We start from the raw sequence: 17,498 nt of genomic DNA on the forward strand, positions 1-17,498 counted from the left end.
GAGGGATATAGGCCTAGCCACGGGTTTTACCATAAGCGCCTTATCATTTCTGACCTTGAATTTTTGCGTGTTGTCTGTAATTTTTGTTTTGAATGACACTTACAGAAGCAGATCAGTCAACACATTTTTTTCTTACTTACTTATATAATATAATTATCATTGTTTAGTCGAATACCCCGCCCTGTAAGCAGATGTAGTAATTAAAAACACAATGTTAAAAACATAATCACTTTTATGTTAAATGGCTGTTAGTTAAGCGTGGAATATTTTTGGGTCATTATAATATCGATGTAGATCGATACATAAATAGGCTACAATAAGTTGTAGGTTACTGCTAGCTGTTTGGAGCAACAAGCCAACAACAACAACCAACAACAAAAAGGGGAGGGGGAAGAAATGTTTTATTTTCATTGTAGGCTAGTTATTAAAATTAATTACCAATGTTTACAAATTAAAATATCTTAAGTAAGAGGCATCGTTTCATCTTCTAATAAGATTTAAATCAATGGGCACTTTTGGTTCAAGCTCAGTCGTAATACATTTTTATTCTAGAAAAAAAAAGGGGGGGGAGCGGCATTTTTAAAATATTGCACGCAGGCGGCCACAACCATCGCGGTGGTCCAGCATGATGTCTCCAGAGATGCTACGACCTCTCCAACCGGTTCAAACTTGTTTAGCTCTATTGATGATGCCATCTCCTTTAAATTGAAAAACAACTTTTTTTTCAGGAAGAAATTTTGTAAAAAGACGCTAAATACAATTTAATGTTAATATACATAAAACACGGAGCCCTAGGCTAATCTTCAATTTAAAAAAAAACGAATAAAATACTCAGAAATACACATTAAAGATAAAGGCACATTCCTTGTTCCATATACTGAAAAATTTGTACAAATGCTCCTTAAATTCTTCCCTAGTGCTAAGCATGGAATGGACGCTCAACTTGCCTGAGTAAGCCAGGAAAACAAAAGACTTGGCAGAGTTTATGTCGAATCATGTATTAACAAAAATATGCACGACTAGATTGACCTAGGGACATGCGTAGTACGTAATCCTCCTCTTTTATGAACTAAAGTCTGTATTTAATAAGATACGATAAGAATGTATAAATAAACAAATTATTAATTAATGAAGTTAATGTTTAAATAATGTTTTCAATATGCTTTATAGTGATAGTGGTCATTAGTAACAACTAGCTGTGACATATATCTAGGCCTACATCTTTACCATGTATTTGTCTCAGAAATTTTCTGAACATTTAGTCTTATAATTTTTTCATGGGTTGAGCTTTAAGGGGAAAAAACAATTTCAATGTGTAATTTACAGTAATTAATACATAGACATGAAATGATCTTAAGTTTCAATATTACGATACAAGTGTGTAAGTACAAAATCCGTGTAATTGTCTAAAAGCTGAGCCGAAGGCTCTTCGAGCTCTAGGTTTGAAAAAAAAACCTGATTGAACAGGGAAAAAAAACAAAAGCCTGTTTGAACAACCGTTCTGTCTGGAAGAGATCCGAGTCAATGCCTATGTAAAGCATTGCTATTTCCGATATATCTGGCACTCCGGGCGCATGGGCTAGAATGCATGACCGAAGGCCGAGTATACCAGGAACCTCCGTCATTTTCCTATGTTGTACCAAGCTAACCGTGTAGGACACGCCATTAATGTAACTGTCCCTTGAGGAAAGGCGCATTGATTATCGACAGGACCGTAGGAGCTCTCTTTCAACTCCGCTCCGTGCAATGGGTCCACTCTCGCGTACCCTTGGACACTCCCACAGGAGTTTTGTTTTGCTATTCATTTAGCCTAACCACTTGCTCTAATGGTCGTTTCCACACGAGCGCCACGTTGAGGCAGAAAAGCGTGCTCGCGAGTACAAAATCCAACCACCGTTGAAGTGATATTATAAGGTTGGTAACTTCCACCAAATCTTTTGAATATCAATATGGAGGAAGAAGAATTTCTAGCTTGCGATTTGCAGACGACATAGATGGTCTGGCAGGGACAACAGAAAAGCTAGCTGAATTAGCAATGCGCATAGACAAGACTTCCGCAGCATATGGTATGCAAATCGATTCCCTTAAAAAAAACAACTAATTATGACCAGTATAGTTAACAATGCTTAAAACGGGGGACATCAGTAGGCCTATTGGATGCGAAAAGCTAACAAGTGTCAGAAGTTTTAAATATACAGGAGCTATCGTTTCAGATGGAGGAACCAAACCTTATACTGGCATGAATTGCACAGCACTTGCAAAGTTGTAAATATACAGGAGCTATCGTTTCAGATGGAGGAACCAAACCTTATACTAGCATGAATTGCACAGCACTTGCAAAATTTTAAATATACAGGAGCTATCGTTTCAGATGGAGGAACCAAACCTTATACTAGCATGAATTGCACAGCACTTGCAAAATTTTAAATATACAGGAGCTATCGTTTCAGATAGAGGAACCAAACCTTATACTGGCATGAATTGCACAGCACTTGCAAAGTTTTAAATATACAGGAACTATCGTTTCAGATGGAGGAACCAAACCTTATACTGGCATGAATTGCACAGCACTTGCAAAGTTTTAAATATACAGGAGCTATCGTTTCAGATGGAGGAACCAAACCTTATACTGGCATGAATAGCACAGCACTTGCAAAGTTTTAAATATACAGGAGCTATCGTTTCAGATGGAGGAACCAAACCTTATACTGGCATGAATTGCACAGCACTTGCAAAATTTTAAATATACAGGAGCTATCGTTTCAGATGGAGGAACCAAACCTTATACTGGCATGAATAGCACAGCACTTGCAAAGTTTTAAATATACAGGAGCTATCGTTTCAGATGGAGGAACCAAACCTTATACTGGCATGAATTGCACAGCGAAATTCAAAACAAAGTGGAAAAACGAAGGCATAGCACTAGGCATTAAAATCTGACTGATGCGCTCCTTGTTGGTCATGGCCACATTCTGATATGTTTGCGAATTAACTGCAGAACTAAAGAGGAGGAGCCTAGCAATGGAATTGAGGTGCTAAATTCTGCATAAAGCATCTATAGGTACCACTTACAGAAACTGCATCACAAATGAAGAGGTTTGAAACAGGATCATATTGGCGATTTGGGCCCTAACTCTGTTAACTGATGCAAACTAAAACTTAACGGCCATAGGGACAAGGTTCTAAGGGCTCACAAAGAACTTTCTTCAGGGAACTGTGCCATGAAAAGAAGAGAAGGCAGACAGAGAAATTTTATGGGAAATGACGCGACAATGAAGGTCAACGAAATTCGTGGAAACTTAAAAGCACTTTAAATTAAATTTACCTGCAAATGGTATATCTATAATTTGTATTTTTAATTTAGTATTTTGTAAATATTGCTTTAAAATGTTGAACTTTATCTGAATTAAAACATTTTATATATTTAAAAAAAAATATTAGTAAAAAGATGGCTGCCTGGTCGTGCGGTTTGTGCGCTGGACTGTCGTTCGGATTTATCGACGGTCGAGGGTTCAAACCCTGCCCGCTCCCATCCCCCGTCGTCCTGCGGGAGGTTTGGACTAGGAAGTAAACTATCTTCAACTCTGAAGGAACATCCGAAACATGTAAAACATTTTACAACATTTTACAAAGAAACATTGGGTTTAATGCTAATACTATATTTGACCTAAAAATTCAAAATTTGGGACTACTTTAATAAATTTGTAATAGATACATCCTTTCCAATAATTACCTACCTTTGAATTGAATGACCTTTTTATTTTCGTAGTACAACGACATAGAGAACTCTAAAGGTGTTTTAATAAGAAAGTTTTGCATTTTATTTGACAATAATTCTTTTTTTTTTTCTAAAGTAAATAGTCCGAATGGCATAATATTACTAAAATGTTTTTTTTTAAATTAAACATTACAAAAATTTTACAAGAAAAAAAAATGTTTTTATTGTAACAAAATTAAGATTACGAAAATGCAGTATATTTCTATTGTAAACAGTATTGCGTTTAATATTTTATGTATATAAATGGAAATGGTAAAACGGATTTGCCTTACATCCATCGTAATGGTAATTTTTTCATCTGCAAGGCCCATCACGTATGACTTAATATGAAACGCAGAATATTTTGAAATGCAGAATTTAATTAACTCTTTAAACTGAAGTATATATGTTCTTCACTGCAGTTCGGAAGGCAATTTGTACATTATATACAATACCTTATATATATTACATACAATAATTTCGGGATTTTGAGGGCGCCACCGAGTCCACCCAACTCTAACGGGTAGGCCTACCTGTCTTAAGTTGGGGAAAGCAAAGGAGGTTGGTTGTTGTGTTGCCCGTTATTCATTGGCCATTGAAACATGACCTTAAAATCATCTGCTCTATAGATCGCAAAGTCTGAAAGAGGAATTTTACTTTACTTACAAGGTCAAATACTGCTTTCTCAATAACTTGGAACCCTAGTTTGACTGTCAGCATCTTAGAGCTGGCTGCAAACACAACAAAACATAAAGTCCACTTGTTTGAAGGTAATTTAATATACTTACGTTTAGTAAAACCAATGCTGTCAAGATTAATTCATATTTTAGCAAACCCTCTATGTATTTCAACTTAAGTCTATATATTTGTCGTCTTATTGCGTTGAGCCTGTCCACCCATAGGCCTACATTACTTGCGAGAAAACATTAATATATTTTTTTTTTTTGCACAGGATTCTAGCAATAGTTGCTTTTTTATCTTACTTATTTTTGCTCCTTCTGTTTCGATTCTTTGCATTTTGATTCCAATTAACACATTTTTATGACCATTGATGGATTTCATAGCGGCTACTTGAGATCACGCGACAACTCCACTAAACCAATAAGAATTCGTATGTGACTGGACAAGTCATCTTTAGGACTTAAAACGTTGTTGGTTTCTTTATAGATTCATCAATTACTAAATTATATTTATTAGTAATGACAAAAAACAAAAGTGACTACAAGCATTCACCTATTTGATCTAGCCTTTAGTTTTGTCCTTTATACAGACCAACGACACCCTTCTTGGCGTCGCTCCGGGGCCACAATCCAGTTTCAAGCCAGCCCGAGGCTCAGCTCTTCCCTTTCTTAGTTCAGAGTTCAGGCCTCGGGGCAATGATTACAATCAATATTATAGTCCTAACCCTCGTTGAGTAGATACCCACAAGTTTATTACGATATATCTTAATTTTCATTGATTTGGTTTTGTTAGGTAGGCTACAATAAATAAGATTCAACTTGATCCGAAAGTGGGAGTGTGAAAAATTATCTAAGGGGACGAAACCCTATATATTTTTTATCCGCGAATACTGAAGGATTAATTTCCCTTGTCAGTATCAAACAAAATAATTAATTACCAGTAATCAATTGACTAACTATTTAATTTTTAAAAATTGATTCGTGTCTTGCTATGCCAATGAATAATTCTGCGAAGTTACGTCTTGATTCGAGAATGGGAGAAATAACGTGTACAAACTTTTACCAGAAAAGTGAGTTAATTGATATATAATAGATCTAGATCTAAAAAAATGCATAAAAAATAATTGCAAATCAGAATGAGATATTTTCCTTTATCACTTTCTCTCTTTCCCTCCATCCTCTCTCTCTCTCTCTTAAAATTCCATTAATTTTGTTTAGAAAGCTTATAGATCTTGTGGTCTCACCATTTATATAGGCCCTAATAAAACTCGTAACGTAGGCAAACAGCGACTCTTGAAACCACTGACCTATGAAAATGTTGATAACTCATTCGAAACCTGTTTTAATAATAAAAATGGCTGCTGCCACTGGAAAAGAAATGAAGTTGTTATTTTTTGACACTTTGCACCACGGAAACAGTAAAGAGGTTTGAAAATTAATGCTGTAGGTCTAGACTTTATAGGCTTAAATCTAAAGAAAAATCATAGTAACAAGGGATCTAGACTAGATTTAAAATTAAAAATTATACTAAAATTCTCCATCTATTATTACTACTCAGTTAACTCAGTACTAGACTTCTAAATTCTAGATTCTAAGTCTAAGACCTAAGAAAGTCACTCACTCTAAGTAGTCTAAGTCTCTAAGTCAGTCTAAGTACTACGAATACTATGACTATTATTATTATAATAATTATTAGATAATTAGATCTAGTTAAATCTATTCTATCTTATCTTATATAATACAGACGTTACTTCAAAAAAGAAGATGATTACGTCCTACGCGTCATGCATTTAGTCATGCATATTAACCAATGACTTAAATTCTGCCAAGTCACTGGTTTTCCTGGCTAGCTCAGGCAACCCATTCCATGCTCTAATAGCACTAGGGAAGAAGGAGTATTTGTACAAATTTCTATTTCTAGATAGATCACCTAGGCTCCTAGCCTAGTCTAGATTCTAGACACTAGCTAGAGACTGAGAGTTAATAGTAGATCTAATTCTAGACTCTAGATCTAGATTTGATTCTAGATGTCTTTTAAAATTGTTTTCTATCTATGGCGTCTATGATAGTGACGAATTAATGATACTCACTCTATGCTGTCTATGACTATGCCCGTCTGTCTATGACTATGGACTATGGTATGGACTAGACAACTAGTCACTACACTAGATCTATGCTCAATATATAATATTGTAATGAAACTGATATAAATATAGTTAGATAGAGCTCTTTAAACTGAGTTTATTGATACCTAATTTATGTTTATAAGTTAATTAGAACAGAATGCATCTAGTCTATACTAGTCTATAAGTTACTCTGTCAAGTCTTTCTCTATAATATAGACTTTGTCTCTACTATCATACTCTGAGTCTATGCTATGCCAGTCTGCAACTATGCCAGCAATCTATTCTATATTCTATGGTAATTTTCATCTTGTGAACAAGTTAAGCGCTGTGGTCACTGTGGAAACATCTAGATCTCTATAAACTTGTCATCCATTTGTCAATAAAAATAGATATATATATTGTTTTGTTATGCTGTACGCATAGTTACAATAAAATATGCTCTAACTTGCAGATCAGGTCAATGAGGTCCAGCCTCAGCGCTAACATTAATGAACACCATTCCCAGCTCTGTACACTAACGAACATTATCTGTACACTAACATTGAACAAACACTTGTATTTAAAAATAATATTAATTGAGTAAAACAGGGTTAACAGACAAGTTAAGCCAAGTCGCGACCATTTTCAACTTCGAATTTTTATAGCTCCATAATGGTCTAACCTATGAAAAAACTGATAGTATCAATGGATTCCGCATCCTTTTTTTCAATAAATAAATAGATATGACCTATTGTATCACTTTGGCTTGTTGAAATTAATTATATAAGGTGACTTCAACGCCAGAGTCGGCTCTGACCATCACATCTGGAAAGGAGTCTTAGGCAAATTTGGGATAGGTCAGTGCAACAGCAACGGATTGTTACTACTCCAGACCTGTGCTGAACACAAGCTGCTCATATCAAACACAATATTCAGTCTCCCAATGAGAAAGCGAACTTCTTGGATGCTATACGCTCAAGACACTGGCACCTCATAGACTACGTCATCACCAGACAATCTGACCGCCAGGACATACGTGTCACCAAATCTTGCTGTGGTGCAGAATGTGGAACATACCACTGCCTCATCATCACAAAACTAAACATTTGTATTCAACCAAAGAGACGCCTGCAAAATCTAAACTTCTAAAAAGGCTAAACACAGCCAGACTAGCAGATGACAAAATGGAAAAGTTGCTTACAGATGCGATAGAGAACTGCCTCAAGTCCACCCCTCTAGCTGAATCAAATGTAGATAAAAACTGGGAATGCTTCAAAGAAGCTATCCATAGCACGGCATTTAGCATACCCGGACTTATGGAGAGAAAGCATCAGGACTGGTTTGATGAAAACAGTACTGAGATCAGAAAACTATTAGATGAAAAGCACAAGCTCCATAAATTGTATCTAAAAACCCAAACTCCCAGTCCACTAAAGATGCATTCACAAACATCCTTAAAGATGTGCAAAAACAGTTACGCCAAATGCTAGATACCTGGCTAAGCGAAAAAAGTGGAAACAATTCAGGAATTTGCTGACAAGCATGACATGAAGAATTTCTTCCATGCCTTAAAAAAGGTCTATGGACTCACAGAGTCAGGCTCATCCCCTCTACTAAATGCTGATGGGACAATCCTATTGACAGATAAGGAAGAAATCCTAAAATGCTGGGCTGAGCACTTTGAAAAGGTTCTCAATACAGATGCTTTATTCAGTTTAATGTCTGCTAATAGTTTTTGGATCCTCTTTTCTTGTACTTCTATATCTACTTGGTTCAAATTAAGTAATCTTTGTCTCCTGGGGCTAAGAATGCTGATGATGCAAAGTATTTTATTAGGATGTTTCATTATCACTATGAGTTATGTTCGCCTTTTAATGGTGCTATGCCTGTTGTTTCCATTTTCTTAGACTTAATGTATGACCATAGGTTTTTGTTGTTATCTTTAGATATTACATTGTTTATATATTCACTCTGCAGCTGTCTGCTTATTTTTTGGGCTAGGTGTTTAATTTTAATATAATTTTTATAAACTCTTTCTGCCTTAGTTTCTTTAAATTTTCTATATAGGTTTTCCTTCTGTTTACAAAGTTTCTTTAATCTATTATTAAATCAACATTTGTTTATTTTGTTTGTTGTGTATATAGTTGGTATATGATTTTCTATAATGTTTTTAAGATTGTTTTTAATGAAATTCCAGAGGTCATCGGCTGATTAGTTAGTGTCTTAGCTGATAAGAATGTTTGTTGAAAGTTTAATGCAGCTTAGTGTAGTTGTATTAGGTTGAATTTGTTCCAGAGTAACATTTTTCTTTTGGGTTTTATATTGGCTACTGCTAGTGTCTGAACTATAAAGAAAAGGGAGCACTATAAAAAAAAAAGAATAGTTTTGTCATAGCTTTAAAAAAAAAAGGTTCTTTTAACAAATATTGTGGGGTGTTCGCTAATATCAGAAAGTAGTGGGTGTTCAAAAGATGAAAATTACTATAGTATAAATACAAAAAATTGACTAAATTTAAAATTAGTCTTAATTAGTAATAATAAAAGATCTAGTTAATTTATTTAATTAATTACACTGATTACAGAATGAGGCTACTCTTTGCCTAGATTCAAGTAGATCTAGTAATTTAATAATAGTACTCTGAGTCTATCTTCGCTCCCCTCAGCCTGTACAAGACAAGTGTCACAACACAAGTCAAGTGCTGTACAGTAAATTCATTGTACACCTCACTGCCTCACTCCTGTGTAGAAGACTCATTTTAAAAGTCAGCCTTGACTTAATCAGCCTTGATCTATTCACCTACTATTTTTAATTATTTCTAGGTTACTGTTAGATCTACATGATTAAGATCTAGATCTAGATACTAGATTTAGAGTGTTACTGTTGAGTGTTGGATCTAGATCTTGATCTTTAGTTCTGCTCTGTGGCATTTTACGTCTCGAGAGACAATGTTAAAATTAAAATTTTTACCCTTTGCAACTTGAACTTCTAGTGTTAGTGTCGATTTTGAAGTTCTTCATGTCACTTTATATTGTTGTAACCCTATTGTCTGTGCAATATGGTTAACTGTGTATGATCAGCTTACATGAGTATCACAGGCCATTAATACAGTTTAGCGAGTGTCAATGGACAAGGGACAGTACTGGTATAAACTTATGATCATGTGATCAAGCCTTGGTGGACCAGAGACAGAGTGTGTCAGTGCAGGAGACAGCGAGGATACCGGGACTGCTAGTCGGACATGAAGTCGGTCCTGGTGGAGACCTTGAGTGAAACGTTTGAGTCTTGGAAGAGATAGACAGTAGAGTTTAGTATGGCAGTACGGTGATGTACAGTGTAATATTTTTACAGTAGTAGTTTATTGTGTTGCCAATTGTGTCGTATTGGCTATTTTTATTTTACATATAAAGTACCAGATTATTTGGAACTCTTGTTGTCAAGTTCTTGAGTTTGATGTGTTATGTTGAGCAGTGTTTACAGAAGTGCTGATTAGGAGAGAGAGAGAGAATCGTAACAATATATAAGTATACTTAAAGTGTTAAGAGTAGATGACCAGCAGAGGTCTACCTTCTATTAGATCACCATACAGAATGTTAGTTCTACACTCTAGAGTGTCCTAGCAGGCTAGGGATAGTCATATAGATAAAGATCTAGACAAGACAGTAGACTAGTAGGTCTAAAACTTATAATATTAATACTAGTCTATATACTACTACTATGCGTTACTTGTCGACTATTTCTACTAGTTAGAGGGCTAGGTCTAGATCTATCATCTATATAATTCTAGACTGAGAGATCTACATCTATTCTATAGCATATAGTACTGACACCTTATTACTGATATTTATAGAAAATTATAATATAGAGTCTACACTACATAAACTAGATATATATTGACTGATTGACTAAAGCTAAAATGCTAGATAAAACTAGATCTACTAGAGTTAACTAGAGTTCTAGTAGTAAATATATCTAGTCAATATAGAACTAGTGTTGTATAATTCTAGATCTAGAGGAGACTCTTGACAAGAATAAGCAAAAGTATACATTTCTTAAAACCAAAAAATTTACTATTAAAAATAAAGATCAATTTTTTAAGGTCTAGAAGAAATTATTATATTACATAACAGTTATAAATATCTTGTTCTCAACTATGCCAGCATTTTACATTTTATTTGTTTTTAAAGAAGAAAATTATTTTTTCTCCCTTAGGAATTAAACTTGGACTTGATTCAGTTTTCTAAGCCAGTCGTTGTACATGAGCTCAGAGTTGTTCCTTTGAAGACCTACGTAGAGTTGAATATAGGAAAAGGTTTACGTTTAGGGTAAGAATTTTATGAAACATTTTTATTAGAATGACCTTTTTAAATAACTTCTTGTCAACAAACTTCTCTTTATTTGAATGTATCTTATATATATATATTATTTTTTTTTACATACAGTGGTACACTTCCTGCAGAGTTTAAATTGGATGTATTTGTTAATAATTTAGAAAAACCGAAATCTTCAACTTTTGAAAAACTTGGCCAGTAAGTTTGTTTTTTTTTAATGTGAAATAGTTACTAAATAATTTCAAATCTCTTTGCTATAGTCTTTTATTGTCTTATTGCTATATTGATTGTTTTGATTTATATTTTAGGTTGGATTATAAAGAAAATATAAATATATTATTAAAGCCTGACAGAGAGGTAAGATATTCATTTTCTTTCTCTTAATTAATGACTATAGCCAGACATTTTATATCCCGTACATAGACAGCCTCTAATTCTCTTAGTCATCTCTCTTATATGAGGTAGTTTAGATTTTACCTTAAAAAAAAAATGTAAATTTTATGGAATTAAAACAAACAAAGACATATATATTTTTAAACTTCTCAAATTCTTTTGAATATATGTAATGAAGAAATGTATTTTATTTCACGGGGCAGTACAGTATTTTATTGAAGTACTGCATTCCTCATTAATTTTCGGGCGTGAAGACAAGCCTTATTATTATTATTATTAGATGATTTTTTTTTTTTAAAGTCTCATCGTTGCAGAAGTGTAGCTACAAACAGAATTCTACATCAGAACAACCAAGATATTTGTTATTTATTCATTATTTTTTCTACACTCTATATATTCACTTGGCTAATTTTCTTGCATTTCTTTAAGTTTGATCCATCATTATGTTATTTTTCTCTTTTTTTTTTTTTTCATTTGACATATAAGATATTTGCTGAAGTGCTGTCAAAGCCTTAAAAAAGTTATAGAATAAGTAGGAAACTCCGCTTTTTTTTTTTTTTTGTTGGTATTATTATTATTGGTGATTTAATTTAATTCACTAACATTATTATAGGTAGCCACTGATGGACTTATATTGAAGGGTTGGTACAGGACAGTCACATTGGCTGTGTATGGCTGGGAAACAGTTGTAAAGCCACCACAAGATTCACCACCTCCTCCTCCACCACCTCTGCCAGGTCATCAGCCCCCCCAAAGCAAAGCCAAAATACCAGGTAACCAGCATTTTTCATAGTCCATTTCAACTCTATATTTTCTTTTCACCATCATCATCTTTCCTTAGTATTCCTTAAGGAACATAGGGCCTCAGTAAACAGGCCACTCTCCATGTTCTCTTTCTAGTTTTTTTTTTAATGGCTTCCCAGCTCTTTCCTGTCCTCTTTGATTCATCTAGTACACTGCATCACTGCATTCTTTTTGGTCTTCCTCTACTCTTGTACCCTGGGGGTTCCACTCTAAGGCCTGTCTAGCTCTGTTGCTGGTATCTTTTCAAAGGGTGTGACCAATCCATCTCCACTTCCTCTCTAAGGCCTGTCTAGCTCTGTTGCTGGTATCTTTTCAAAGGGTGTGACCAATCCATCTCCACTTCCTCTCTAAGATCTGCACCTCTTTATTTCTCTTCCCACGCCATCTCCCACAGTTTGTTGTACCAGTGTAATTTCAAGATATTTCTCAGTTATCTGTTGATGAAGGTCTGTACTTTTTGTGTTGCTGCTTCAATTGTTCTCCATGTTGTGTTTTCATTTTTGTAAATGAAAAAGTTGTTCAGCTAAGTTTTCTAACTGTTATTTTAAGTTCATTAAATTCTCATCACATTTTTCTTATCTTGTAACACTATTCATCCAATTGTTCCTAATGTTAAAAAAGTAAAGTAAAGTTCCCCTTTCAGACATTGTGGTCTATAGGATATATGATGATGTAAATGTCATCTGTTTCTGTGGCCTATGGTTAACGAGGGTGTCATGTGGCTAGCAGAACAACCAACCGCTTTTACTTTTCCCCAACTAATGTAAGGTAACCATTAGAGCTGGGTGGACTCAGAGGCGCCCTATAAGATCCTGAAATTCAAAATCCCAGTCTTCACCAGGATTCAAACTCGGGAACCCCAGTTCAGAAGCCATGCTTTTTACTGCTCAGCCACTTCTTCATAATGAGTTCTAGTGGGTAAGTTTAAATGTGTGTTTGTTAGTTGAATATAAAATTCCAGGCTTAATCTTAAGTCTTATATTTGGTTTAAGGTTTGGACATCTCAGATGAGGAGACAACAAAACCAGTGGTTCAACAGCAACATAAGCTTGACTTCCTTAATGAACAAGTCCAGAAACGGCAGCAGTTGACGGCAGCATCTTCAGGTAGAGACTTACACAAACCATCCTCAATAGAAGACTCATTTGATGTTCTACGAAAACTTTCACCTAGAAGAGACATTAGCCGTGATACAGACCGCAGCACTATCCGTGATCAAGATCGAGGCTTAAGCCGTGACTTAGACAGAGGCTCAAGCCGTGACAAGGATCGTGATTACACATTTCCTCCAGAGCCTAATGAACCATATGAGCTAAGAGAAAAAACTGAAAGGGATCGTTCTCGATCACGCGAACGTGACAGAGATTCTCGCCACACAAGCAGAGATGATGAGCGCCCTCATTCTAGAGAGGACAGAGAGAGAGAGCATAGACGTGAGCGAATCGGGCGCCACGGTTCTAGAGAGTTGGAAGGAAGAGACAGCAAGGATCATTCTCGAGAGAGGTCTCGTGAGCCAAGAGATAGCAAAGACAATCGTGACAGTTCCGAAAGGGAAAGGGTGAGAGAGGAACGCCACAGAGACAGGAGTGAGAGAGACAGTGGTCGTGACCTTGAAGACAAAGAAAGGGAAATAAAACTAATTGAGACAAGAGAGAGAGAATCTGAGCAGAAAGAAAAGGAGATGAAAGAAAAAGAACGAGAGAAAGATTTACTGAGAGAAAAAGAGCAAAGAGAAAAAGACATGAAAGAGAGAGAGCAAAAAGAAAAGGAAAAAGAAAAAGAAGCAGAAAAAGACAGAGAGCGACAAGCTAAAGAAAGAGAATTAGAATGTGAACGAGAAAAGGAGAGATTTGCAGAAAGAGAAGTTCGCAGTAAAGAACATGATAGACCGGTATCAAAGCAACCTAGTAGTTTAAGATCGAGGTCTCGTTCTGGCTCAAGAACTCGCAAAAGATCTATCTCTCCCTCAAAGCCAAGGTCTAGCCGTAATAGAAAAAGATCAAGATCAAGGTCAAAAGAGCCTATCAAGCCACCAGAACCTCCTCTCAGTAAGTTATTTGCTTATTTTCTTTGATTAATATTGCTATCATGGTGTTTTTTATTTTATTTATTTATTTATTTTTTTGTGTGTTGATTTTTTAAACATTGCTTTTCTAAAGCACATCTGTCATGCATTCTCAATGTGCAGTGGTCCAATCTCTTTTGTGGAGGGGGAGTTTGGGAGAAGTTTTCTGTGCTACCTTAAAGCTTTCAGCAAACACAACTTAGCTAGAGTCAGGTTTTGAGCTTGGGCCCCCTTCAAACAGAGCCAAGCAGTATATGCCTCTCAGCTACACACTTCATGATTTAGTTATACGTCTAAACTGTTCAGTAATTTTGTAGTGCATTGCCAGTGCTGACTGTGCTCTGGTGTTGAAAACATTCTTACAAAACTACTCTTCTTCTTGCATTATTGGAAATGTAATATGCAAATTAATGAACTGTTTTTTGTTGTGTTTCAAGCAATAGCCAGTGTTAGTATAATGGGGAGCTCATTTTTTTCCCTTCACACTTAAATAAAAGTAAAGTTCCCCTTTCAGACCTTGTGATGATGTAAAAGTCATCTGTTTCTGTGGCCTACGGTTAACGAGGGTGTTATGTGGCCAGCACAACGACCAACTGCCTTTACTTTTCCCCAACTAATGGCAGGTACCCATTAGAGTTGGGTGGACTCAGAGGCACTCAAAGATCCTGAAATAAAAAAAATCCTAGTCTTCACCAGGATTCGAATACAGGACCCCTGGTTTGGAAACCAAGCGCTTAACCCCTCACCCACCACGCCTCTCTCACACTTAAATGGGACCATTCAATTTCATCTCCCTAATCTTCAATGTGTCTTTTGTTTTAAATTGGCGCATCATGTCCGAGTTATGTGCAGCCAGCAAACAAGAAAAACTGTGACTAGAATGTATAAGAAGAGTGTATACTACTAAATATAGCAGTGGTCTTCAACCTTTTTTGGCCTACCGCCCCCTTTTCGAATTTTTCCTTTAAAAAAAATCCGCCAGCGCCCCCCTCTAAGAAAAACAGTTATAAAGAAGCGTGAGTAGGCAACTTTTAACAAAATATCATCAATCTATTAATTTGTATGCTGTTAATAACACTTATCCCGCTTGGGAGACGACCGCATGCCAAAGGCGATTGTTGTTAACTCCTTGGCCTATGACTGACGAGCTTTGAGGAGGACTGAGTTACAAAGGTTCCCAACTCCCCCGTGAGCGCTATAAAGATTTATTCAGGCGCCATTTCGCTCTTACTGGCATAGAGGAAAGTACCTGGCAGCATTCTCTGGCAGCAGATAGCCTCTGAGAGAAACAGTTCTAGAGCTCTTAGAAAATCTGTGGGACAAACATTTGATATTCAAAGAAAAGCCAGCATACAACGGCTTTGTCTGCATAATTTCGGGAAAATATGTAGGTCGCAGTTGGGTTTTCGTAGTTATGTGAAACACTGGACTCAGCCTTAGCCTAATCTTCGGAATTAAAGGCAAAAACAGCCAATATTATCATTATGCAAACATTATGTCAAATAGTTTGCAGTGATTACACACAAAAAATAATTGTAAAGACTTTTTTTTCAAATCCTAAGAATAGTCTCCGTTTAAATTTTTGAATATTAGGGCCTACTGTTTTTAGGTTTAATTGTAAATTTAGTTTTAATTTTTAATATAAATATTATTATTGCTGAATTCACTACAAAATGATATTAAGCTAATGGTAACCTTGTGCCTCCTGCAGTCTGACAATATAAAAAATTTCAAGCTTTAAGTTAGCCAAGGCAAGGCGAAGGTCTCCTCTATTTGCTACATCCAGTCTATTTCTTTCCTTATTCATTAACTTTGTTACGCACTAAATCTAGGTTAACCATGTATGTTTACTGAAAAGCTAAAACATAATTCCAATTTCGACCACAGTTTTGGAATTTTACTGAAACATTTAAATGCAGCCACATCTCTGTTGTGCCTCCAGGGGCGTAGCTAAGAATTTCCATCGTTTGAGGGCCGGGGGGGGGGGGGGGGGCTTGACATCTTTGGGGGCCGCTGCATTTTGCGTAATATTTAATTTAATTAATTAAAAAAGCACTAATTTGCCCCCCCCCCTTAAATGGGGGCCCGGTTAATTTTCAAATTCCCCCCCCTCCACCCACCCTAGCTATGCCACTGTGTGCCTCCTATGTTTACATTCTTTTTAATGAAGACATAGTTTTTTTTTTGTAAATCTATTTTTTCCTGCAACTCAATTTGAACGTCAGTAACAGATGTTTAATAATTGTCATTTATATATATATATTATATATATATTTATTTTAGAAGCGAATCTTAATTTCTTCATAGAGCATTTTTATGTGAATTGCATAGATATCGGTGTCCTTGGGCAGTAATCATTTGTCAACAAACAAGTTATGTGAGATTTTAAAACTCTTTAAAATAGATTTAATATCTCAATAAAAGAGAAAATAATATTATCAATAAAAGTCAATCTCTTTCCTAGCAGTCGGAGGTTCGTTTCATTCATTTGTGTTAGATGCCTACCATGTAAAACAATTTTTTTTTAGCCTGCTTTAAGTCATCGCCAACCGTTGAATCTTCCCGTTTCTCAAAAAAAAAAAATATTTAAGAGCCTAAAAAAACGAGCCATAACAATTAACAAACCCCTTTCGAAATCCAGCGAACTTCAGTTTATAACAAGAGTCTAACACCTTTTTCATCATTTGTTTCACAAAACTGTTGAAAGATGTTCTTATTTTCGGCATGGGTTTGTATTTTATTTACAGTTTTATAATTAGATTCAAATAGAAATGAAATTGTGGGCTAAACTTTTCTTGTGTATCATAACTCACAATGTGAATAGTGAACAGATTTGTTCTTTATTCTATATTACCTATATGAAGTCATTGTAGCGTCCAACCACTGATGGTTTCCTATATGTCCTTATAAGCTACATAACTAGACAATTTTGAAATAATATTTCATCTCTAACAGAAAAAATGTCTTTTTGTGTTACATATGTTTTAAAATAAATTTAGTTTTAATCAATTTTTCAACAATATCATAAGAATTTTTAAAAAGCTATGCATTTTTCTAAGAAGCCATTAATACATATCCTGCTTTGCCGTTTTTTGTTTTTAATATTGTTTTAATTGTAGATTTTTATAATTGTTCATGAATATTATTTTTGGATATCGCTATATGTTCGTGAAGCCAACTTGGTTTCATAACCTCATCTGAAAATGCCATCAAAGTAGATCTTACTTTTTTTCTAGTGGCAATTCACTAAATCTCAAGGAAATATTACATGACATACCAATGAGTTTTCGTAACAACATTTTATCAATGTTTTTTGTTTTTAAAACGTTAAATTATTCTATTAAATGTTACCTTTAATGTTTTTTG

The 17,498-nt window shown here is 35.2% G+C and overlaps 1 protein-coding gene across 1 annotated transcript in view; it reads left to right on the forward strand.

Annotated features, from left to right (window-relative positions):
• The first annotated feature begins 5,757 nt into the window (after positions 1-5,757).
• Positions 5,758-17,498, forward strand: part of LOC106077917 (protein virilizer homolog) — a 35,003-nt gene continuing 23,262 nt past the window's right edge. The window contains exons 1-6 of the mRNA XM_056036573.1: positions 5,758-5,863; positions 10,752-10,864; positions 10,982-11,068; positions 11,179-11,227; positions 11,877-12,036; positions 13,060-14,115. Of these exons, the coding sequence (XP_055892548.1) occupies positions 5,792-5,863; positions 10,752-10,864; positions 10,982-11,068; positions 11,179-11,227; positions 11,877-12,036; positions 13,060-14,115 (1,537 nt within the window). The 5' untranslated portion in view covers positions 5,758-5,791. The remainder of the gene's footprint in view (positions 5,864-10,751; positions 10,865-10,981; positions 11,069-11,178; positions 11,228-11,876; positions 12,037-13,059; positions 14,116-17,498) is intronic.

The sequence above is a fragment of the Biomphalaria glabrata genome, chromosome 7 (assembly GCF_947242115.1).
Source record: "Biomphalaria glabrata chromosome 7, xgBioGlab47.1, whole genome shotgun sequence".
Classification (NCBI taxonomy): Eukaryota; Metazoa; Mollusca; class Gastropoda; family Planorbidae; genus Biomphalaria; species Biomphalaria glabrata.